This window comes from Amblyomma americanum, chromosome 1, assembly GCF_052857255.1.
Source record: "Amblyomma americanum isolate KBUSLIRL-KWMA chromosome 1, ASM5285725v1, whole genome shotgun sequence".
Lineage (NCBI taxonomy): Eukaryota > Metazoa > Arthropoda > Arachnida > Ixodida > Ixodidae > Amblyomma > Amblyomma americanum.
Genome location: NC_135497.1, coordinates 425,867,580 through 425,893,240, shown reverse-complemented (window position 1 = coordinate 425,893,240; position 25,661 = coordinate 425,867,580). Strand labels below are relative to the sequence as shown.

Here is a 25,661-nt window from a genome sequence, read left to right as displayed (position 1 = left end):
AAATTTTCCGCCGGCTGCATCCCATCTGCGAATGCAGTCTTTTTTTTTCTTTAATGTGTTCACATACCATGTCTGTGCCTTCGAGTCCACTTCTTATATTCGCTTGTCGCGCGCATATATGTGCCTCTCATTCGGTGGTTGTTTCATATGCCGCGTTCATTGAGTGGATTTCGTCATTTTTAAAGTTTAATAATCTGTCGCCCACCACGGTGGCCCAGAATGGCGCTCAGCTGCTGACCTCAAAGACGCGGGTTCGATCCCGTCCGCGACGATCCAATTTCGATGGAGGCGAAATTCTGTAGGCCCGGTGAACAGACGTCCGATGTCAGTGCACGTTAAAGAACCCCTGCAGGTGGTCGAAATTTCCGGAGTCCTTCACTACGGCCTCCCTCATAGCATCGGTTGCTTTGGGACGTTAAATCTCCCTAAACCTAATTCCCTGAACCTAATTGTCTGTCGACCCTGCGAGGGTTTTCATGAGCCTTGTTCACTGTAAGCTGCCGCGGTGATCGACTCAGTGGATAGTACTCGACTGCTTATCCGAAAGTACAAGATTGATCCCGCGACGGTGGTATTCCGACGGAGGCGAAACGCTATAGAGTCTGCATGTGCGATGTCAGTGCATGTTAAGGAACCCCAGGTGGTCGAAATTTCCGGAGGCCTTTACTACGACGTTCCCAGTAGCCTGAGCGATCGCTTTGAGACGTTAAACCCCCTACACCATAAACCTTAATTATTCACTATGCATGTGTTTTTTTCCTCGGAGAAATGAAGATTTTACCTCACATATATGCCAAAGAAAGAAATCCAAAAAGTTCCTAGTTCAGCGAAAGCTATAGTCGTGAAAAACAATGCTATACGCCATGGGCAGCCCTCAAAGATTCTTCCGCCGCCCGAGTGACTCGATCGCCCGATCGAAAATCTCTCACAACGCCTCGGGCGTTACAAAGATATATAATATGCGAGATAACTTCTCCAGTGCGGGCCGACCATGGTATGCGGGGTGTTTACCCACAGGCCGGCTGCCTATCAAAGTTCATGTCGGCTACTTTTATATTGTCTCGAGCAGGGCCCGAACCCTTACCCGTTTCCGATATGACCCTCGACACGATATATCGGTGCGGTAGAGAACAATTATGCGAAACTATACAAAACTCTTCAAAGCACCTCGATCGAGGGCGCGGTTCTGCATATTTTGCGCCATTCCGTGTTGTACCGCACATTTGCATTTTTTTTCAGAGTCAAGCCCTTCCAGCTCGCACCTTTCATTCTTTTGTTTTTATAGCATACATTATTTCAGTGCATATATTTACATGTCCAGCTATCTATATATTTCCTCGGATGAAATAAAGTGGCTGTTTGGGCTTGTTAGTCAGTGATCATAGTTAAAGAATGCAGTGCGAAAAGACAAGGACAAACGAAGAACTGGAGACGGCTGGCGCTGCAATCCTGTACACTTCTTGGTTTGTCCTTGTCTTTTCGCACTGCATTCTTTAACAATGTGTATTTCCTTCTCTGCTGGTCAGTGACAATAGTATATGATACCACGCACCTTGCCAGAAGATACTTATTTTGCAACAGTTCTAGATTCTTCAAGCACTTGCTGCACTTAAGAACGTTCCAAAATAAGTTTTATTTTTGCAGATTGCCAGAAGTTGCTATTTAGAGCACAGACAAAAGACCAAAATCAAGAGCCGTGGAACAGAACCTTTATATCTTCAAACCAGACCCGAAAATGTTTCAGCGCCGTCCAAGAACTAGGCCCAGATTTTTAGGGTGTGTGCTGCACACTGGAACGTTTCAGGTAATGTTTCTTGTCGTAAGCCACACAAAACTTGCTGCTTAAATCACATATATTCCTTTTTTGTTTTCTAATTCCCTATTTCCCCCTTAAAGCAATACTTAAATCAATATTTGTAGCTTAATATTTGTAACATTTCAAGCAATTCATGATGTGAACTATTGGAGACAAATATAAGAAGCTCCGCGTCGTCTGCTACTACATGCAGTCAACTGGATGGCCTCATGCGCTGCACAATGATGCTGCGACATGGAGGGGGATAGAGTTCATCGTCGAAGACTTAGTTCCGGCACTGAAATTATACTGACAAAACAGACCGAATAAAACGTATTCATTAAGGCTAGAAGGTAATGCTGGTAAGTCGATCATCATCATCGTAATCAGCGGCTTGCGTACCTTGCGCTTGCGGCTTGTGCTGCGCCAAGCCAATCCGAGTTGGTTAGCCTTGTTAGCCTTTCTGTATGCAGGTTGCAAGTGAGCGGTAGTCACACGCGTGTTTTGTCCCCGCATTGTCGTTCAACGATGAGTTCCTCAGGTGCGCCTAGCTACGCATATGTAAAATATTTCGACGGCGCAAAAGCTATAGTTCATTTATCTTTAATACGCGAGTATACGCCATCATCTCTAAGTGACCTGGCAAAGAAAAAAGACGTTTACTGGGGCGGCGGCAAAGAAGAGGAGGAGGGATTTTATTCCGCCCAAGTAATGGAACTTGGAGGTGAGTTTTGCATTTACTTCACCACGTGGTTATTTAGATTTGAGAAGCCTGCCAGAAGTGTGACGCTTACACTGACGTGATGTATTTACAACCTATACGGTTTTAACGAAGCTTGGTGGCGTTTAAATGAGGTATGTGGTCATGGATTATCGTGATGAAAAAGCGCCCTATTGTTTACATGAAGCCTTAGACGTGCTTTATTTACTGTTGCGAACGCGTGCAGAACGCTTACGTTACCACTTTGTTAGTGTGTGCGCCCCGTGCACATAGCAGCTAGTCCGGCGAACGCTATTTAAAGTGTTTTTTTCTTTCTTAAATTGAACTATTTGCACGAGGCAGGGAGAAGCCCGCTGTTTTCAGATCTGCTAGTTACATAAAACATAAATTTTTGTAGCTTGTCTTGTGTTTGCTGACGCTTTCATTATTTTGGCTCATGTATTCTGTTCCAGTAACAAAGGCAGACCTCATACGCCGCCTAGCCAGGCGTAAAATTCCGGTGCCGGACTTCGACTTCGAGGAGTCCGAGCCAGTAGCCACAGTTTCACAGGAAAATGTATGTACTAAGAGAAGAGTCAGGCAGGTGTCTCTCTCTGTATGTCAAATATTTATTGTTGCTGGAAGCAGCCAGGCAGCCTTCGTCAACAGAGTTCTGCAGCGGATTCTTGAATTGCAGTATAGACTGGCACTGAGCTGGCAGTACATGTTGCTTATGCGAAAGATTGCGAAGGACACGAGGGCAGGAACATCGTGCTGATTTCATTCTCTCATATGTTGTGTTCTTGGTGTCAGGTCAAAATTTCATTTTTCATGCTGCCTCCTTGCATCAGAAAATGAAGAACAAAAAAAAATACCTGCTGTTTAACTACTGCTGAACCTGGTTTTAGAGTGAAAGATGTCGTGTATTGGGCAACTAGACGTGGCACCCTGGGAGGTGGATGATAAATTAATACTTAATCATGAGAGGTTGTACCTCAAAGTGCGATTGAGGAGTCCACTGACTCAGGGAGCCAGTTATGCGCCCTTCCTTTCCTCAATCATCGGAGTCTAGAATGTTGGCAACGCCAATGCCAATGGACGCTGATGGCCTGTAGCTTCAGTGCTGTGGTTCTGCCACAACGTTGTCAATGCCAACGCATGCAGCGCACATCTGTCACTACAATGTAGCTTATAGCGTGACTGAGACGTCCACTCCACTGTCCCAGGGGGCCAATTATATGCACCTTTTCTTTGCTTTCGAAGCTCCCGCTCTTTATCTGTTTCGCCACAACTGCTGCTCCGCGACGTCACGTGGTTCTCCTTGGTTCGAGGCCGTATGAAACACACGCCAAACAAGCTGCAGAAGGCAGTAGTAAAGCTTTAGCTTTAGAATGAAACCAAAGAGATAGTGTTATAGAAGCCAACTATACGGTGCAGCCTGTCCAGGAGCGCTGACATGAATTTTCGGCAGCAGGTTAAAAACGTTGGTCATATATGACCAATGCCCTAAGGCATGGCAAGGGAACAGTTACCACGGTAGCAGTGTAATCTTTATCAAGAACTAGGTTTGTCTAGCCTTTCGATCTGGACCGACACTGTAATGTCAGCAATGCTCCAAGCTTTCCCAAGAGCAAGGGAAGTGCGAATGGCCTATTTGAAAATGCTTTTCTTGATGTAAAAGTATCAAGGCTTGTGCAAATTGCATTGAAAATGGCCTGATATTCTTAAGTAATTTGAAGTAAATGCATGATGAATAATATCATCTTTCAGTCTTCCTTTACAGCTATGCATAATATTGTTTAGTTAGAAAATTCCGGTCATCTAGCTTGCCCTAGAATCAGTTTTTTATGTTTGGCTCTGTTTTCGTGCTGTAACTTGTATCGTAAGCACATGGATGGGGCATTTTACTGCAGGCTGTATCAGCAAAAGATGCAGCAAACAATGTCAAAACAGCGAAGCGGCAGAAGCTGCAAGAATTATTGGATGGATCAAGCTCAGACGATGACGTTCTTCCTAAGAAGCTGTTGGAAGAGCGCCGAAAAAATGCGATTCTCCTCCGGAGACTGAAACGAGTGCGCAAAGAAAAGGCGGAACTGCAGGCCCGCCATGACCGAGTTGATGATCATCTCCTCAACAAATTTGATGAGTGATAAGCAGTATGCCTGTCTCAAAAGTGGGTAACTTGTGCTGATTACAGTGTGCAACCAATTGTGTGATTGGATGCATCTGGTGTTGATATATGCTGTTTGAAGGCTAATTTTAAATTGTATTTTAAGGAAATGAAACCTAAGCAATTAAGTTAAATTCTTGCCAGTGCAAGGTAAGAGCAGTGCGGGCAAGGTAAAAATTGCATGCAAGCTTCCGCTATGAGTGCCCTAGGCGCAGTTCTTATTGGTAGTGCCAGTCTCAGTACTGGGTGAGTGAAATACATTTTCATATGATCTTTTTATTTTGAATTTTTGAAATGGAATAACTTGCACCTACACACGCTCAGATTTTGAAAATTCTTTTTTTTGAACTGGTCTCTGGAGTGCATGGTGAATCCCTTTAATCAGATTGAATGGCACCGAGGAAAACATCGCAGTGCCCCTTCAATGAGTCAAAGGATTATTTGCGGCCGTGTGTTTTGGGGACAATGCCTCACAACCGTCTGGGTAGAGGACATTTTTGGCCAGAAGGCATTCGGGACCCTTTAAACGGTGGCTGCCAGCAGCAGCTAAGAATTTTGACTCAAAAGCAGAATGAAAGTGTTGAAGCAAAGTGAATTTCTGCATAATTGCTAAGCACATTATTGAAATTAACAGCTCAGGTCACCAAACCTAGTAGCTTGGTTTACATGCTTTTGTTTTTCTTACTGGTGGCGTAAAAAAGCAGTTGAAAGAAGTCTGAAATACCCAGCCAGGTGTTTTTCTAATGTTGTGTCTGTTGTGTTTCATATTTAGAATCCTGGCTCGCAGCACGCTGCCATCTTTGCCTGAAGGTGTGTATAAAACAAGGTGTTTTACTGAGAAAGTTGCTTTTTGTGCAGAGTGAGGACTGGATGTTGCAATTTGCACATTTACAGGCCTGTGAATTTTAGAGAAGAGGACAAAATCTGAACCAGCTAAGGTCTGATGATCTTCTAACAGTGTGAAGTAGATTGGCATGTAGATTAACAAAGAGATGGTGGGCCGGGGCTAAAGAAAGCAGGTTAATTTAAAAGTATCAGCGGTTTCAATTTTGGCAAGTTCAGTTAGAGATTTCAGCAGACTTTGATGTTCGATTCCCAGTGCCACCGGGTACCCATCGGTTTTTAATGGGTACAAGATTTCCCCCGGCCTGGTGCTCGGCTCTCCTGGGTGAGATGCTTGGGAAAGGGTCTTGACCACAGTTGCTCTGACAGATCAGCGATAAGTTCCGCCGTCAACAACGTTAAATCCGCCTCATGCGGTAGAAGCCCATTTGTGGCCCTTTAAACCACAGCCATGGCCTTGTAGTAGAGCACCCGCCTCGGCTTCCGGAGGTGGGTGGGTTCGAATCCCACTGCCGGCCGTTTACCCACCGGTTTCCTATAAATGGGTACGAACTATGACCCAGCCTGGTGCTCGGCTTGCTAGGGTACATGGCTTGGCAAAGGAGCCTGCGCATTCAAATCCCATCTCTGTGGGCTTGGACTGACCTGACTATAAGGTATCTTGCTAGGAGCTAAGGTCAAGGCTGTGCATTTTGTATTTTGAGGTTCACATTTGGCTCACAATCTCATCACATTACACCTCAGGACACCCTGCCAGTTTTGTTGATTTTTTATATCAAAGTACAATAAAAACTAAGGGTACCGGTTGGTGGCATCGTTAGTGATCATGTGCTGTAACACTATCTGCAAGCTTAGCATGAGTACCCACTGGTTTTCTAGGATTGCCTTAATGCTGTGGAGCATTGCCTTCTGGGTTGGAGACCATCCTGCGTGATGTGTTTGCAGAAGCTGATAGCAGGTCCCGTGCAGCCACCTAATGTGGTCTCACACTCAGCAGCCAACACTGCTTGGTGTTATTATCAGTCCAAGCCATGTGCTCAGGCATTCATGTCAAGTTTGTGGGTGGCGTTAAACTATGTTGCTCTCACCACTGGAGCAAGTAGCAGGATGTTCACCTTATAGCGAGCCCACTGCTCAATAGGTCAGTTTGATTTGGCTGCACTCATTGCATTAGTTCTGTAAAATTTACGTAGCTGTGTGACATATCTGCAGTGCCGGATTAGTGAGTTTGTGTGGGGCATCAGGCATGGGCATCTGCTTGGCTCGGTGTCAGCACAGAGTTGCTGCCAGCTGCACGTTGTTAGCATCAACGCCCACTAACGTCGCAAACAATGAAGAATTTTCAAACTAATTGTAATGAAATGTCACTATCAACTAGACCCAGGAAATTGTTTTTTCCAGACAAATTTGTTTCATGGGTATTACACATATGATTTAGGAATCCCTATCTGCTGAGATGCTGTCTGTCTAGTTCACAATTCTTTTTTTGGGGGGCTGAGGTTTACAATTCTTATACCACGAATGCTGTCCGTCTCTTCCTTTCAAGAAGAAACTGCCTTCATTTCATTAGGATGGCGGTCATATCTTTTCCAACCTACACAGCTAGGTGCCACCATTTTTCTGCACTACAGCTACACTTACACCGCAGACAGCACAAGCCAGTCAAAAATTCATGTTGCACTAGGTGGGCACTTTTGAAAAATGAATACGGAAGTGCTGCACTCTTTTAATTGGTGCATCCAGTGCAGCCAAATTGAACAGACCTAATGGGCCATTGCTGGTAATGGCTACTGAGTACCTTTTCTATGTGCTGTCTTTGTACTACGTTCTTCTGATGAACTGGCCCCCTCAGTGTACTTTGTTAATCCTACTGTATAGAATTACGCCTATTTAATGATGCTTAATATTTTTGCAATGTTCTCTATGTTATGCAGGAACATTCAAGTTGTACTTGCCGCACAGAGCGTTCCAGAGCCTCACCACTGCAGCAAGTACGAGAATGTTCACCTCATAGTGAACTCACTGCTCCGTTTGCAGCAGCTACCACTCTGCAGCCATCTCCACTAGGGGATTTCAAAAACATGGAGGTATTGAGCTATACCTTGAGTTTATCAATTTCATCGGTTGTATTCATTGCATGTATTATTGTTGCCTGCAGTGGCACCTGTTATGGTAGTTCTCGCTGTTTGTTTTACATGCATGTGTGTGATCGTATCTTGATCTTGTCGCCGCCTCGCAAGCAGAGATGCTCATTTCATATTACAATTGCACAGTTTTGATTCACAAAATATTTTGGCTCTTAATTCCATGCAGCCAGCTGATATTAGGATGGCGTACCAGTATTTTTGGTAAAATTCCAAGTGGAGAAGTGCAGTAACATTTTGTGGCAAATGTCAACATTTTTCACAATTTGCAGGCTTCCAAAAGTACCGGGCTGGTTATGCCGCAAAACTTGGGTGCTCTTGCCGAGAGTAGTGGTCAGGTACAGTGATTTAATTGCCCTCTTTTTTCGAAGCAGTGTGTAAACTTGAAATGATTTCAGCTCCCATTCGTGGTAACTGCAGGCAAACAAACTCGGCCAATCAAACCGCTATAAGAGGTTCTGTGACATAATCTTTAGAAATATCATATTTTGATCTAATGTTCAAGTTCCAGTTTTGGTTTCAGTTTTGTAGTTGACAGTTCATTATTTAATTTATGATTATTTTGGAGAACTATATTTTTTGGAACTGAGACAAAGACGTTCAAGAAGTGTAATGTGATAGTAAACTCAAAACGTATGAAAATTTCCTGGAGTTACCCTTTAATGTACCACATACATTACTCTTTGTGGAAAATGAGAAGTTTTCTAACTTTGCAGGCTTCCACTAGCATGGCTCCTGGTCCTCTGCAGAACCACCCAGGTGGTGTTCTTGGTGTCAGTGGCCAGGTACGGTGGCTTCCCATGTTTAGAACTATTTTTGTGAGCTTGAAATGCTTTTTGCTCCCATTCTTGCTAACCACAGGCAAGCATCTCCCAATGATGCCATTATAAGAGGTTATGTTACATAATCTTTGAAATGATATTTTGATCAATTTGGTCATATTCGGTTTGGTTTCAGTGTTTTAGTTGCTGACATTTTATTATTTCATTTCTCATTTTTTGAAGAACTATATATCTTGTAACTGAGACAAACACGTTCAAAAAGTGTAATGTGATACTAGTGAACTCAAAATCTTTGAAAATTCCCTGAAGTTCTTCTTTAAGGCACAGTAAAAGCCTGTTAATTCAGATTTCGTGGGACACGAAGAAATGTCCGAATTAACCAAATGTCAAATTATTGAGAGGCAGAAAAAAAGGCAACAAAGTGCCCCACATCAACAGACCTTTAATTTTTTTTTAAATCTGTTATTGTTGACTCGCTTGTATGAGAACTTGCATCACTTCGACTGGTTCATTTACATCGGTGGTGTCAGTGCTCTTAGTAAAGCCACTGTGTTTGAAGCAGTTTGCAGTTACTGCAGGTGGTTTTTGTGCCACACATGCACTAATATATGCATTGTGCTAAGAAGAGTGGTGCCATACTTTCGGCCTGCTTCCAAACAAAATAACGTGTTCAAGCACCTGCTTGCGGTACCGGGTTTTTAGATACTGAATTGTTCCCTGATCCACAGATTGGAGGGAAGCAGGGGTGTTAGGAAGCAGAAAGGGCAGCTCGATATTCTCCAGTCGTGATGTGTTGTGTGCAATGCATTTGTCGAGGACAAGTAGTACTTGTGTTTTTAGCACAAAAGCTGCGATCTAGTTGGCGTAGCCCGGCTTGACTTATACTCGTCTGCTATTAAACGCGTGCTGTAGATTGCTCCTCACAGCTAAACCAGTGAATGGTTCGAGCTAAAATTTCGTGCAGAAATGGCACTTGGTCGGCAGAATTGTTTTATTTAACATTTCTTTGGGGTACTTGCCTGAATCAATACAACGAAGTTGGATATTCGCATCGTCTGCATCAACGACAAAACAAACCAGGCTGCTCTCCCAGTGATTGCATTGGTGGCACCATCTAGTTGGTCAGCCATGGAGATTAGGTAGACGGTGGTCTTGTGTGGGAGTGCAGCATGAACTGGGGGTCGAGTTGGTCGGATATGGTTCTTGTAACCCAGTGCAACGGCTCGAATCCAAACAATGAAGGGACAAAGCACAGCGCTGAACTAACAACAGAATGGTTTTATTCAGGACAACAGGGCTTAAATACACGCTGGTATCACAGAAAAACAAAAATACTGAGAAAACATCAAGGTCCACATGCTAATCATTGTGAGCAAGCGAAAGCTTTCTTTCTTCGAGATAGCAACAGAACGGCATTCGGTACCTATCCTCATAATCTCTGATGCCTCAATTATCTCCCTGGTGAGCTGGTCTTTGCTTTTTGCTACAATTTTACTTTTTTCGAACATTGGTCAGCATGAACAATCACGGCAGTGAATGCCGATATGGCAGACAGCATTTTTCACATTATTGTTATGCTTCTTAAGTCTTCAATTTAAACAATGACCAGTTTGGCCAACGTATGATCCAGCACATGACAAAGGAATGGAATACACCAAGTTGTCTCGGCACTGAGCATATTTCTTTTCATGCTTCTTCGTGCACACAGGAACATTGCAACATGTTTTTTCAGGCCGATTTACACACATGCATAAAGTCTTTAATTTTACAGGGGCTGAAAAAACATTTACTTCAGCTCGTTTTCCTATTCTTTTCAGATTGTGGGATATGGCATGAATGTATTTGATTACGGGTACGTTTTCCTATTCTTTTCAGATTGTGGGATATAGCATGAATGTATGGGATTACGGGTACGTTTGTTTTTGACTGAGTTGGTTGAAAGTAGCGCCAAGTTTCAATTTCTTCATCATACCCTCCACCACCGAAGCTAACATGTGACGGGGGTATCCTGCAGCAACAAGCCTTTCAACCTGGCATGAAAAACTGCAAGATTTTTCATGGCATTGCCTTGCATTGCACTGACAAACCTACCTCGAGTCTACCTATTCAGAATGGGATGGGCGTGTTTTCATTCAGAAGAAAAGGATATCCATAGGAGCATGTATTGCGCCATAGCTCACCGATTTGTATTTAGCTATGAATTACAGGGCACTCGATGTTGGCCTTAAGGGATCAAATGTTACAAAAATGTTCCGCTTTGTAGATGATTACCTTATTGTACTTGAATGTGAACCTGCAAATCTTCCTGCAGAAGTGACAAAACTTTGTTCGCTTCTTGCAGACGTTCTTTCACCACTGGAAATAACTCATGAAGTGCCTGTTATGGACTCCATTAAGTTCCTAGACTTGACCATGTTTTTTAATGATATTCATGTATGCTCGGCCTTTGAACCAAGAAGCGGGAAGCCTCTACTTTGATACAGCTCTGCACACTCTAAGCTAGTAAAACAAGGCATTGCCGCGTCTTGTTTCAGCAATGCTATGAAAACATCTTGTAGGCATAAGACCACGCACAGTTTTTCATGCCAGGTTGAAAGGCTTGCTGCTGCAGGATACCCTTTTCACATGTTAGCTTCGGTGGCGGAGGGTATGATGAAGAAATTGAAACTTGGCGCTACTTTCAACCAAGTCAGTCAAAGAAAAAATGTATCCGTAATCCCATACATTCATGTTATATCCCACAATCTGAAAAGAATAGGAAAATGAGCTGGAGTAGATGTTGTTTTTTCAGCCCCTTTAAAATTGAGGACTTTATGCTTATTAGGTGGTCGAAATTTCCGGAGCCATTCACTACAGCGTCCCTCATAGCCTCAGTTGCTTTGGGGCGTTAAACCCCCATAAAACCAAAACTTTATGCGCACGTGTAAATCGGCCTGAAATAACATGTCACGATGTTCCTGTGTGCATGACGCATGAGAAGAAATATGTTCAGTGCCGAGACAACTTGGTGTATTCCATTCCTTTGTCATGTGGTGGGTCGTACATTGGCCAAACTGGTCGTTGTTTAACTAAAGACTTAAGGAGCATAAGAATAATGTGAAAAATGCTCCTGTATCAGAATTCATTGCCGTGATTGTTCATGCTGACCAATGTTTGAGAAAAGTAAAATTGTAGCAAAAAGGAAAGACCAGCTCACCAGGGAAATAATTGAGGCATAAGAGATTAAGGATAGGTATGGAATGCATAAGCACCCCTTCTGTTGCTATCTCGAAGAAAGAGCACGAATTTTTGATGTCCTAGATTACGTGCATCGAAAGCTTTCGCTTGCTCACAATGATTAGCCTGTGGAACTTGATACCAGCACGTATTTAAGCCCTGGTGTCCTGAATAAAATCGTTCTGTTGTTAGTTCAGCGCTGTGTTTTGCCGCTTCATTGTTTGGCTTTGAACCGTTGCGCTGGTTTACAAGAACCTTGTGTGAGATGTTCGAAGTGTGAAGACTCTTTAGCAACTGCTTTATCGATGATCACAAAAGCTTTGTATGGCCAAAGCTGCACTAAGTATGAAGACTTCATGGTACAGCATCCTCAAACCTCCCACAAAACACTTCCCCACTTCCTTTGTCAAATCATCACAGCTGACAAACAACATGATACCACTGGTGCAGTCGTTGAAAAAGCGCTCCAATTTGTTTCATCGTTGCTGCAGACGATGCGAATATATCCAACTTTCTTGTTGATGCAGGCAAGTGCCCCAAAAAAGTGTGGTATAAAACAATTCTGCCAGCCAAATTCCATTTCTGTGCGAAATTTGAGATCTAACAATTTACCAGTTTAGCTCTGAGGTGCAGTCTAAGTGCGCGTTTAATTGCAGAACACGCTTATTTCGGATGTCATCCAAGCCTTTTGTTGGATCAGTCTACGGGTGGCTGTTTTATATTTTTGAAGCACAGCGGTTTCTGCGATTTTCCAACAACCAGCAGCGGCAGCCCCTTCATGCCGGTCATATTCGCAGCAAGCAAAACTGTCACTCTGTCCTTACCTCGCTTGCCGCCGAAGCAAGGGTCTCCTTTAAAAGCGAGGGTCTTATCTGGCAGGGCCTTGTAGAAAAGTGCCATCTCATTGGCATTAAATACATTGCAGGGCTCATAACAGCAGGGTGCCTCGGAAGCACATTTCTCCACGCTTGCATCCACAGCACCTTGCTCGCCGCAGGCACTCAAAGAGACCAAATTATGCCCCTTCTTGAAGCGGCCAGACTACCTTTCTGATGCAATCAAACCTCCGATGTCCATCATTAGGGCGTATTTTTCTGCTAGTGCGCAGATGAGAGGTCCGCTCAAGGGCAGCTGTGAATTTTGCGCATTCGCAATCCATCGAAGCAGTGCTTCTTTCTGCTTTGAATATGCTGCCGTTCAGAGTCTTCCGCTTGTCGGAGAGCTGTTGCCCATCGTAAGCTTGCAAAATATGAGCTTCATTTTTAATGTACGAGGTCAGCGTGTTCCTCTTCACGTTATATCTTGTCATGATGGCCTGTCGCGGAACTGCTCCTTAGGCAGCCTTCAGTATTTCTACTTTCTGAGCTAATTAAGCCCTTCGCCACATAATTCGGCTGCTTCTTTAGGGCCTTGGTAGCCATCGCAGGAGTCGAAGATTGCAGCGTTATCGGGATTGTTGCTGAGAACGCTGTCCACACACCACCCCAGCACGCGCACACCTTGCTCCACGGTGCATACGCAAAGAAAAAAAAATGTGGCACAGCAGGGCAACAAAAAAAAACAAGAAAACCCATTCTCTGCCATCTTGGCTGATGTTTACACCAATGCGGTGGCGCCTTTATACTTTGGTTTAACACCAGCGCCGCTTCCTCTATCCTCATCATCTCAGCTCCGGTGCACTCATGGCCTCCTTGTACACATGCAAGCTCTGCCGCCTGTCTGAATTAACCGAAGGGTAGCCAAATTTGTCCACATTAACGGGAGTTTTATGCCATAGAAAAGTATTTGTGGTTGACGGGACGGGATGGGCTGTCCGAATGATCAGATCTCACATTTAAAACTATTTTTGTGAGCTTGTAGTGCTTTTAGCTCTTATTCTTGGTAACTGCAGGCAAACGATTTCTCCCAATCAAACCGTTAAGAGGTTCTGTGACATTATGTTTAAAAATATATATTGATTTATTGGTTGAAATCCAGTTTGGTTTCAGTGTTCTAGCTGTTGACATTTAATTATTTAATTTCTCATTATTTAGAAGAATTATTATGAGGTAGCAAACTGAAAATATTCGAAAATCCCCTGACGTTGCCCTTGAATATGCCATGTACATTACTCTTTTTAAATGAGAAGTTTTCACACTTTGCAGGCTTCCAGTAGCATGGGTTTGGCTCCATCGCAGAACCTGGGCATTCTTTCTGGAGTCAGTAGACAGGTGCGATGGCTTCTCTTATTTAGAACTATTTCTGTGATTTGATATGCTTTTAATTCTCTCTCTTGGTAACTGCTGGCAAACTTTTGCCAATCAAACCACATTAAGAGGTTCTATGACATAACCTTTAAAAATACCTTATTTTGATCTATTGGTCAAAATACAGTTTTGGTTTTCAGTTTTTTACTTGTTGACCTTTCATTAATCAATTTCTCTTTATTCTGAAGAAGCGTAATGCAATAGTAAACTCAAAGTTAAAAATCCTCCGCGGTTGCCCTTTTATGTGCCATGTAGATTACTATTTTGTGGCAAATGAGGTTTTCTCACTTTGCAGGCTTCCACTAGCATGGCTCCTGCTCCACTGCAGGATCATCCAGGTGCTCTTGTGGAAGTCAGTGGCCATGTACTGTGGCTTCTCATGTTTAGAACTGTTTTTGAAAGTTTGAAATGCTTTTAGCTTCCATTAATACTAATTGGTAGTTGCAGACAAGCAATCTAGAAACTGGCAAGTGTGGGCCTGAACAGCAGTGCACACCTCTTGAAAGCGTGACATTTTCCTTCTGAATGCATTGTATATGGAGCAGAAAAAAAAATTTTGCCTGCACAGCAGTGACAGCTCAGAGTAGCTTTGAAGCCGCCGCGGTGGATCAGTGGATATGGCGCTCGGCTGCTGACGCGAAAGACGCAGGTTTGATTTCAGCTGCGGCGGTAGAATTTTGATGGAGGCGTAATTCAAGAGGCTTCTGTATTGTGCAATGTCAGTGCGTGTTAAAAAACCCCAGGTGGTCGAAATTTCTGGTGCCCTTCACTACAGCGTCCCTCATAGCCTGAGTTACTTTGGGATGTTAAACCGCCATAAAACAAACCAGAGTAGCTTTGTTTAACAATGGCTTATAGCAACCATCAACACAACCTCCAAGTTTCATGTTCTAATAGTGCAGCCTCTGATGCTACGTTTTAGTTGCTACATTTTAAATATACCTCAACTTTTATCTGTTCTGTGCCTCTGAATGCCTGGCAACAGTAGTGTTGCCAACATGCAGTGGAGCCTGTAGGAATCCAAAGAGAAGCCGACCTGTGTTGTCTAACGTAGGTTTATATAATTATGGACAGAGGTGACTATAGGAGGCCCAATGTGCTGCTAACTCTAAAGTAGAGGGCCGAGTGTTATGTTTTGTCATTACTAGGATATGCAAGGAGAATTGATATTTTCGTAACATTGCATATAGCAACCCTTAAGAATGGGATTTTAGCAGTTTTAATGTAGCAAATAATGTCTCTTCTCAGTTTGTTACCGTACAGTATAAAAACATGCTGTTTTACTTCATTTACTTCAGGTACATCTCGGGAATGGGATGTATGTGAGTGCGGAGCGGTGGCGCTGGCTCCTTTCCCGAGGTCGGGACTCCCTGTTTTGCAAGGACACTGCAAAACTTTTGTGGGGAGTCTCAAATCTTCGAGGAAGGAGTGTCACCGGCGCTGCATGCCGGCGATTTCTGAAAGCTGGTGCCATACAGAAACCTGGGCTGACCCCAGAAAAGCTGGCAACAGTGGGCAGTAAGTCTCATTATGTTTAAATTTCCTGAGTGTTCATTTTATTTAAATGTACATGATTTGAATCCCATTATTCTTCAGCACCTGTGTGTCTTCCAATTATGTCATGAATATATTACTCTTTCAGATGCATTTGATGCTTATATTATTGCCAATCCAACTGCCGAGGATCAAAAAGCGCGGCGGGGGAAGATGAATCGTTTCCTGGCAGATATGTTGAGAGACATTAAGTAGTCTTTACCTGTCCCTGCAATATAAAAATAAAGGCAGTGAAAGAAAACAGTCGTATTTCATTCCATGCAACCAGGCGTATGCAAGCATCCATTTATTTCTGGGATGCAGCATTTGCTCTGCTAAGGGTTGCAAGTTCATTGATGTAGCCTGCATGTTCACAGCTGTTAGCTGGACATTCCTCTTTAATTGCTTTCCAGTGCATCAGCTCCAAAGCCACCGTAACCCCACGACCAGTCCCTCGTATGTTATACGGGGAATAGGAGGCCCACGTATGTACGTGGGACACGTATGGGATATGTGACACATATGACACATATCCAACAAATGCGTATATATGAGTCCCGTATATATGTGTTTTGGCATACGAGGGACACAGTAACATACGAGCACGCATGACATACGAGCAGGTATGGCTTATATGTGGACACATATCCAATAATTACGTATATATGAGACACATATATATGATATTTTTCAATAGGGGATGATCTGAAAACTAAATGCGCACTCCGACAGGGATAGGCGCAAACGCGCTGCCACTGTCAGACGATGCTCTGCGGTTGCTCTCAACTGAGTCCACGACTCGCGGAGAGGAACACCACGCCTAGCATCTTAACCTCCGAGACCCACTGCACGTCACCCCGCAGGTCTGACGAAAAAGATCTGAAGCGCAGAGCTTTGCTCTTGCCCCTTTTAAACAGGGTGCCGGACAGCTCGCTGTAAGTGGCAAAAAGCCATTAAAACGCTACGTGGCTCTCCTGCTGCCGCGAAAACTGGGACATGTCGTCAGCGTACGCGGACACCTTCACCTGACCATGGCCCGGCAAAGGGAATCTGCGCACTGATGGGCATTCTGCTATGCGACGAAGGAGTGGTTCTAAACACAAAACAAACAACTTTGGCGACAGGGGACAGTCCTGTCTAATGCCGCGGTCTATGCTGAACGGGTCGCTCAACATACCGTTAAAAAGAAAACGAGCGTTAAGGCCGGAATACAGCCGCTCTAAACTCCCTACGAACTCCGGCACGGAGCCGAAACTCCCGAGAGCGGCAAAAAGGCAGCAATGCTCCGCTCGGTCGAAGGCTTTCGCCTGATAGAGTGAGACGAAACGGCCCTGTATTCCCGTTCTCGAATTGAACGTGAACAAGTCACGCGTTAGTGGGAGAGACGAGAACACCGAGTGTACGGGCACGCTGCAGCTCTGCGCAGGGCTTACGAGCACTGCTAAAACCTTGCTCAACCTTTTAGCCAACAGTGACGCTACGATCTTGTAATCTGCGTTAAGCAGAGTGATCGGCCGCCACGCCTGCGGGTCAGATGGACACCGGCCAGGCTTCAGAATGAGCACAACACGGCTCTCTAAAAGACTCCGGCCTGTTGCCCTCCCTGACAAAGCCGTTCACCATCCGGAGAAGGTGTTCTTCCAGGACGGCGTAAAACCTGGCATTGAAGCTGGCGGGAATGCCTGCAGGGCCTGGAGCTGAAGCGCAGTTCATGCTCTTAACGGTTGCGAACAGCTCGTCGTAGCTAACCGGGCGCTAAGCTGTGTGCCTAGATCGCTCGGAACCTGAGGCTACTAGCCGCAAATACTGCGAACGGCGTCCGTGAAAGAGGCGGAGCCCCGCCGTCTGGCCCCAGAAACAAACATTTGCGAAGAGTGACGCGTAAAAGCGTCAGAGATGACAGCCTCGCTGCTTCTCCTGGTACCGACCGGCAAAACCGCCTCTTCCACGCGGACCTGTAGCGTCTTGTCGAGGCTGCCTGCCCACACCTGTCGTACACGGTAGGCTAAGAAACCGGTCTGTTCTGTACTAGAGCCCGGCTCGCTGCACGCGAGGACTGGTGGAGTAGCGTGTGGTATCGTGCTTTCAATAAATTTAAAGAATCGCGCATGGCTAAGTTAAGCGGCGCGCCACGTTGCACGGCGCCTATGCGGGCAAGGGTGTTTATCTCGCCCGGGATGCGCTTTCTGCGCTGGTTCTCTTCGCGAACCAAAAGAGATCACCAGGCGATGGCGAAATCAAAATATATTGAGCAGACAGAGAAACTTAAAGGGCCATGTTTATCCAATTAACACATAGATTTATCTAAAACCCTGGGCAGAAAGATGTAATCATATGTTTCATATGTGAGACCGCCGTCATTTTCTTTCCTTAAAACCAGCTTTATTTCACTTTCCTTCTCTTGCGGCGTGATTCGGGTGCCCCCCCCCCCCCGAGATATGTGAGAAAGGCGTAATTTCCTTTCCTAAACAAATTTTAATGCCATTTTCCTTCGCTTAGAAGCGCGGTTCGGGTGTACACCAAGATACGTCAGACAGGCGTCATTTCCTTGTTTGACCTCCACCTATATTCAAGGTGAAACTTGCCTCCGCGGTCACCTCTAGCTATATTTTAGGTGAAACTTGCGACCACACTGGCGGCTCAAGTCGTCGTGTGTGTGCCTCGTGTCTTTGCGGTGTCCCGTCTTTTGACTGGTTTTACTCCTCAACATGTACCAACTGACCCAGATTTCAACACTACGGCTCAAAAAGGTGGCGTAGTGAAGATTTTCACATCAATACAAAAATTGTTTTTTTTAGGAAAGGAGGAGGAGAAAAGGCGCAGTAACTGTCTCACATTATGTCGGTTAGTGAACACAGGTAAGCAAACGCTCGATACGAAGACGACGAAGGTATGGCGAGGCACCTGTGGGTGGCTGCCTGTCCCCCCTCGTCCGTTACTTTCATTTTTATTTATTTTTAGAGCGCACTGTGCCTACCGTCAAGTGCAAATTAACTGTGCCTTTTCTTCTCATTTAGCCTCCTCATCCTCCTCAAGCTAAGTCGTCTTTCTCTCCTTGCTCACCTTTTCCATCTCCTGTTTCGGCAGCTGAGAGTTTACGGACATTTCTTAGCTACTTTGGCGAAAGCGAATTCATTTCCAGCGTTAATAATTATTTATAACAAATTGTTCTGGAGAAGAAACTGGCGGCTGGAGTTCTCCGGGAAAAAAAAAGTAAGTGGGCAGCAGTTGAAGGCGCTTAACTCTTGAAGCGCAACACATTCGAAGGCGCAGCGGTGGGCGCGGCTAGCAGCAGGATAGCAAGGATAGCAGGCATAATGGAGAAAGTAAATGAAAGAGGTGAGGGGACAGGAAGAGAAGATAGGGGGAGAAGTAATATATACAAACTATTTACACAATAAGAAATATGTCCAGGTTGTGCGCGTGATTAGTTCAGTTTAGAGGATTTAAAACACACGAGCACAGCACTGTGTTGGCTACAACTGGAGTGGGGCGTCCAGTTATTAATCGTTCAAGGTACAACTCGCGGAGTGTTCGGTCACCTGACGGAGAAGAGACGGGACGTCAAGCCCGTGTGCTCGAGGAATGCACAGAGGCTCACCAAAGTTCGCTCACGAGTGCGCGCACAGCCCTGCGGCCACAATAGCATCTTGATGGAGTCTGGTAGTATGCCCTGCGCCCTATAGGCCGCAAGCATATCGCGACGGGCATCGGCGAGCGCGGCGCAGTGAAGGAGCAGGTGTTCTAGTGTTTACACTGCACCGCATCCGTCACACACATCACTCGTCGCGATTTCATGACGCTCCCGTCGTTCCCCGGGCCACACGCCGCCAATGCGCGCGCGGAGGATCATTGCACGTTGTGACCGTGTAAGTGCGCGGCAGCCGCTAATACTGTCGATGCGCTCACCTCCTGCGATGCGTGGTTCGGAGTGCTGCGTTTTGAGATGGTCGTGGATGGCCGCACGCAAGTCCTCCAGCGCAAGGAGCAGATCACTGGGAGGTAGTTAATGTGCAGCGGTCGCGAGGTCGTCAGCTCCTTCGTTGCTGGCGATGCCGCAGTGACCGGGCACCTACTGCGCACGCACGGCACATCCCCTATGCGCGAGGCGCTCGATGCGCGAGCGAATGTCCCGCACTAGTGCGGTACCGCCGCTGTTGGATTGCAGGCGGCTGAGGGCGGCGCGGGAGTCGCACAGCAGAGCACTCCTGGGCGCCGGAGGGCTGATGCTGAGCAGTAGGTCCCGTCCGAGCCGGATTCCTATAAACTCCGCCGTGGTGGAGGAGCCCAGGAAGGTTGCGTTTTGCTGGCTGTGCAGTCGCAGGGCGGGGATGGTAGCCGCCGCTGCAAGGGAGCAGCTGTCGCGGGCCACTGAGCCGTCGGTGTACACGATGAGATGGTCCTGGAGCTACTCATGTGTGACGGCTCTGGCCAGCTGCTGCACAGCACAGAGAAAAAGAAAAAAACTCTGAGGGCATGCATTTAAGTCTGCTCACGTAGAGGAATGCGAATGAATGTGTTTTGAGGAAAGGAAATGTTTTTGAGATAAGGACGCAGTAGCTCTCAGATCTCGACATCTCGGTGGGCACTTCAACCATGCCTTAAAGCATGGAGCAAGAGATGCATTTGTCTTCGGTCCGAACCCCTTTCGCAAGTCTTAGAAAGCACGGAATTGGAGGTGAATATGTAGTTGGTTCGAAGCCCTGTCACAAGCCATCACAACTGTCAAAACACCTAGCCTATACGCAAACAGAAATGCTATGACACCAACCAAAATGTTGTACAACATATGGTTGCTCAAAACTCAAAGGTCAACTGGTGTGATACAATGGTAGACCACATATGGTAAAGCCTGTAGCCACAGTTGACCTCTGGCTCACTTGAAGGTCAACCGGCAACGACGGGGAAATCGAGTCTACCTAGCGTAGTGAATTTTTTGCTTGAAAAGTGCTTTTGAGGAAATCAAAGCGTTTCCCTCCATAAAAACGGCGGCTGCTGCGTTTTTATGGAGGCAAAACGCTGAGGCGCCCATGTGCTGTGCGATGTCAGTGCACGTTAAAGATCCCCAGGAGGTCGAAATTATTCCGGAGCCCTCCACTACAAAACCTCTCTCTTCTTTTCTTCTTTCACTCCCATATCGCTTCCCTTACGGCACGGTTCAGGTGTCCAACGATGTATGAGACAGATACTGCGCCATTTCCTTCCCCAAAAACCAATCATTATTATTATTATAAATCAAAGGCGCAGTAATTCTACACTTAGTGGACACCTAAACCACGCCGTGAGGGATGTGATGAAGGAGGGATCAAAAGAAGGAAGAGAGGAATAAGCGCTGTGTTGAAGAATTTTTTTATCATGTCACACTTCAAAACTTTTGAACACCAGCCGCTGGCGATGTGCGTTCGGGAGAGAGACACGTGCAACAAGGGCTGGTGATCGCGTTCATGCCTGGAAATGCTCGGGATGGTAGCACGTCGTGCGGGCCGTTTAATATCAGTGCGTGTAAGTTCACGCCAGCTTCGGTCGCCAAATTGTAATAAAACCAACGGAAGTATAGTCAATTATGTGAGCGCCTTCAACCTCTGATCAAAGAGGCTGTTTTAGTTGTCAAACTGCAAAGTCTACCAATATTTTGTCCCCGAACCCTTTTGAATATGAAGGAAATTTTTGGACTCTTCAAGACATGTATTGGAATATTTCTTTAATTTACACCTTGATAATTTCTCGTAAATGAAGAACTTTATCATTAAAGGGACCTTGAAATGAATTAGATGGGCATCTTTTAGTGCAACAGATGTGTACAGATGGTCTTTGTGGGTATTGTAGTCATATTTCAAGCCTCTTTTTGGACCCTACAATTCATAAACATTTTTTTCAAAACTTTCTGCTCACCGTAGCTCCCAGCAGATTAGGGCGACACAACTCACCGAGCCCTCTTGCCCCAACGACGTCTGTGGAAAGAAGCGCCAGCCTTCAAACTCGCCCCGTCTGGACACTGACACCACCGGGGTAGGGGGCGCACGTTGACGTGTGTCGCCCTAATCGGCTGCGAGCTACTGCGAGCAGCGAATTCTGAAAAAAATATTCCTAAATGATAGGGTCCACGCAGAGCTTTCAAATTTTGCTGCAATGCGCACAAAGACCACAACTATAGGCCTGTTGCATCAGAATATACTGTCGAAATCATTTCAGGGTCCTTTTAAAATTTACGCATACATAATGACTTTTGCGTTTACAATGCTTCTTTTTGAAGGTGAGAGTTAAAATATCTGCAAATCAAGCTACACGTCTGGCTTGTCTATTAACTGTATAAAAAGGAAAAGAGGGATCTCAAGACCCCCCCCCCCCCCAAAAAAAAAAGAATGAGATGTTGCGAAGCATTGCCTTGCCTAAACAATTGTGCCAAATCCATGAATCACTGACCAGAGTTTTGAAAAAAAAACGAGGGAAGATGTGTTTAAAAACCATGTTTAAATTCTATAGTATATATAGGGCGGCATGTCCAGCAGCATCACCAAGCGTCCGACCATGTCCCGTGATACCATTTCACGTTCATTCTGGACTTTACGGCCGAGCTTCATCGCTCTTCCGCATCGCTAGTTCGTAACAGCCATCAGCAATGCCACCGCCATTTATCAAGACTATTCACAGTGGCGACAATTTCCCCTGTAGTCTCTGGGCCTCCTTCTGCTCTTCGTGGCTTCCTGGTTGGAGCAGTCGCCTGGGCACCACAAAAGCTCGAGCCGCCTCGCCGTACTCGGGGTGGGGCACTCCATGGCGCACTTAAGGGTCTAGAGAGAGCAGCTCTTCCAGCTCGGCCGGGGCCACCTGTTGATCCATGCTCTTGACCAGCTCCTTCAGTCAGCCACACACCTAGAAGCGGCCGTCGGGAGTGTAGTAGCCTAAGTCGCCTGCAGAGGGAAAAAATATATCAGTAGTGCAACAGCCTCGTGGCCCTCCTTTGGCATTCTGTATATCATGCACTTGGATTTCAAAACGATTTTACACGCTCATACGTAAAATCACTTAGTGGGTGCCGTTAGCGAAGCACTAGGTAATTGTTTCTAAGGAAACTTAGTTTTGTGGCCTGCCCTGTTGTTAGCATGCTAATTGGCTCCTATAAGAAGAGTTTTAAAAAAAATAAGTTCATTTCTCAGCCATCTCTTTACGCAGGGTTTGATCAACATCTGTTACTAAAATAATTTAATTGCTGCAGGTGCAATTTGTACTAACGGGCGGGGGAGAGCTGCCACAAAAAACGACACGGGGCGACTTCAATGAGATTTCATTCGGCACGCCACAATTAGATGTCCAGCGGACTGACGCCTTTTACAGCGGCAGCTGGTAATCCGAAGTCCCTTCGGAATCCCGTAGTCGGCGTTCGCATTCATGTCCGCGGAAGAAGACGAGAACAATGGGAGAAAAAGAAAAGCAGATATGGTGCGGAGAGAAGCGTGTGAGCAAGAGAGCAGACGTCTTTACCTCAAGCCTCATTCTACCTTCTTGGAAGGGTGTTGGAGATCGCGGTCATGTTAGATAGCCGCCAGACGTCTCTAAACGCCTCTCAGAATAAAGATCTTGAAATATTTCAAGTCTTCCTTCGTCGCTTTCGGTCGCACTTCGCTAATCGGAAGCGATATAACATCCTTACTGCTGGGGCCGTGTTTTATAATTCAGTTTAAAAGCTAAAGACACCCGTGTCGTACGCAATGTCAGTGCACGTTGATGAACCCCAGGTGGTCAGTATTAATCTGGTTCCCTCCACTATGGTGTCTCTTCCTTCTTTCACATCCTCCTACATCCCGACCCCATTGCGCGGTCGATGTTCTTGCCCTCAGTGAGAAGTTGCTGCGCCTTTCGTTTTCCTCACAAACGGTGATGTGTGTTTTATTATTTTCTTGCGTGTACTTCATCGACGACCTCGTTAACACACAAGTCATCCGTCGTCTACAACGCTTCACGAAACATTATTTTTGGAAAGCGATTCAACGCAGTCGACAAAACCACGAAACACCGACATTGGACAAAACTGTGGCTAGCGTGCTGTTAGCGAATAGCTCGGGGAAGGCCTTTTAAAGTTCGCAATGAACGGGTGCTGTGCGAAGTGTATTGCAGGAAATGAAAGGGGGGCGAAGCCTTGGATTGTGTGGCGCCTCAACTCGCCTCAGCCATCTTAGCCATAAACGGCAGGCGGTGACGCCGGCAAAAGGCAGAGCAAAATTACCGTGATACGACAACTACGCTACCCTAAGCGCGGCTGTTAAAATAATTCCATGTACTTCCCCAAGGCAGCGGATTTTACAATAAAAAATAGCTTTCTCATTGAATTACATCTACCAGTGCTTTCCCTGCTGCATGACGAAAGTACCCTATCGAAAAATTTCTTGTGGATGCATATGTGTCTCGTATGAATTTATATGTTTGTGATATGTGGTTATACGATTTCACATGAGTCCAATATGTGTCAAAAACAATATATTTTGTGTCCCTCATTACACTCATATAGGCCGATATGTGTCTCTCCTATCACTCGTATGGGCCAATATGTGTCTCGTATCGCTCGTATGGGTTGATTTCTCTGAGTCACTCGTATGGGTTGATATGTGTCTGAGTCACTCGTATGGGTTGATACGTATCTCTGAGTCACTCGTATGAGATCTGTTTCTGGTATCACTCATATGGGCCAATATGTGTCTCTCGTGTCACTCATTTGAGCCAAATGCGGCTCTCGTATCTCTCGCATGTGTCTCTCAGTCGATCGAGTGGGACAATATGTGTCTTTGTTATGGGCCAATATTTGTCTCTCAATCATATTTCAGCTCATATGAGTGTCTTTTATATGGCTCATATGAACCTAAATGCATTACATTTCATCTTGTTTGTCACGTAGATCAAACTGAGTTCATAATTAATTCGACCCCAGGTGGTCGAAATCAGTCCCTCTACTGTGGTGTCTCTTATAGGCAATGTACAGCTCTGGGATGTTAAATCCCACGCATCATACCAATTCAAGTTGTACCAGCTAGCACACGTGTGAACAAGCATATGGCATTCTGGTACTTTGCTATTTCAAAGCTACACACCAGCTCAAGCACATACATTGCAAAAGAGTTTATTAGAGAAATATCAGGAAATAAAGAACTATAATTAGGCCAAGGACACCACCTAAAAATAACAGAAATTGAGGCCACAATACATTAGTTCATGGGATAAATGAATCAATTGAACCATTCATCCCTTACTAGTGAAGTAACCTTCAATAACAAGGAACTGATTATACAGGCACAAAAATTTGATACATATATTCTAAGCTTGATAGGTGCGTTGAATAATTTGCCTCCTTGTCTGTAACGTGTAAATTAATGGAAATGAAAGACGTTAGAGTCAAGATAAAGCTTAACTGAGATGCGTTTTTGCAGGTGTAATTAACTTTTTGATATAGTCCCCCACTGACGCTGATGCTCTTATGTCATCGATGCACTATTGTTTACTTGCCGTCGGAGAAGAATGAGGCCGACGGCCCCAGTTAGGACCTACGTGGACTTTAAATATTGCTTCAGTTACAGGAATAGCAAGAAGCCACATGGCACTAGTTCAGAAATATATGTTGGTGAGGCAAACCATCCCAGAACTGCAGCTTGTTCAACGTGGCGGTGTTGTCACCTGACTTGTCATGCGAAGCGTTGTCATGTTAAATGGTATTTTTTAGGACAAACTTTAAGAAAAAGTGCACACAATTCCTTCAGCATACTAAAGTTCAAGAATGCCCACCGTAGCCGTCTGCTTAATGTGACAATCATCGCAAATAAATTCATCCATAAGTGCCAAGAGCTCTTGTGTGAGATGCAAGCACAGGGCATCATCCACTGCGCTACTTGTTTCGTACTCGACAAGGCTGGATCTTGCATGTGCATGGTCCCTACCCACATTCTGACTGGAAACATAACACACCCTGCCATAAAGAGGACTCATTTGACATTGGAGATTGATAACAAGAACACCTTCTGCCATCTAAAATATGGTTTCGGCACACTTTCTAACCGTGCAACTGATGTAGACCGATATTTTCCTTGTGACTACTGCAACATCAGTGGTGCCATGTGCAAAATGAAAACATCAAACTTTCTTTTCATTGTAGCGTCTTCCCTTTCTCTTAGCTAATGAATGTGTTACACACCAGGAGGCAAAGTATACTGAACACCCATTGTACAAACAAAATCCACGCTACCATT

At 45.2% G+C, this 25,661-nt stretch overlaps 1 protein-coding gene across 1 annotated transcript; it reads left to right on the top strand.

Moving 5' to 3' along the window:
• Positions 1-2,437: 2,437 nt before the first annotated feature.
• LOC144124803 (uncharacterized) lies at positions 2,438-4,645 on the top strand. The gene is made up of 3 exons (XM_077657696.1): positions 2,438-2,519; positions 2,969-3,072; positions 4,409-4,645. Exons 1-3 carry the CDS (start codon positions 2,507-2,509, stop codon positions 4,643-4,645), a joined length of 354 nt encoding a protein of 117 aa, XP_077513822.1. The 5' UTR covers positions 2,438-2,506.
• The last annotated feature ends 21,016 nt before the right edge of the window (positions 4,646-25,661 follow it).

Excerpts from the sequence above, each read along its gene's own strand:
- LOC144124803 (XM_077657696.1), top strand. Across the intron at positions 3,073-4,408 it reads CCACAGTTTCACAGGAAAAT|GCTGTATCAGCAAAAGATGC; the intron begins GTATGTACTAAG and ends ATTTTACTGCAG.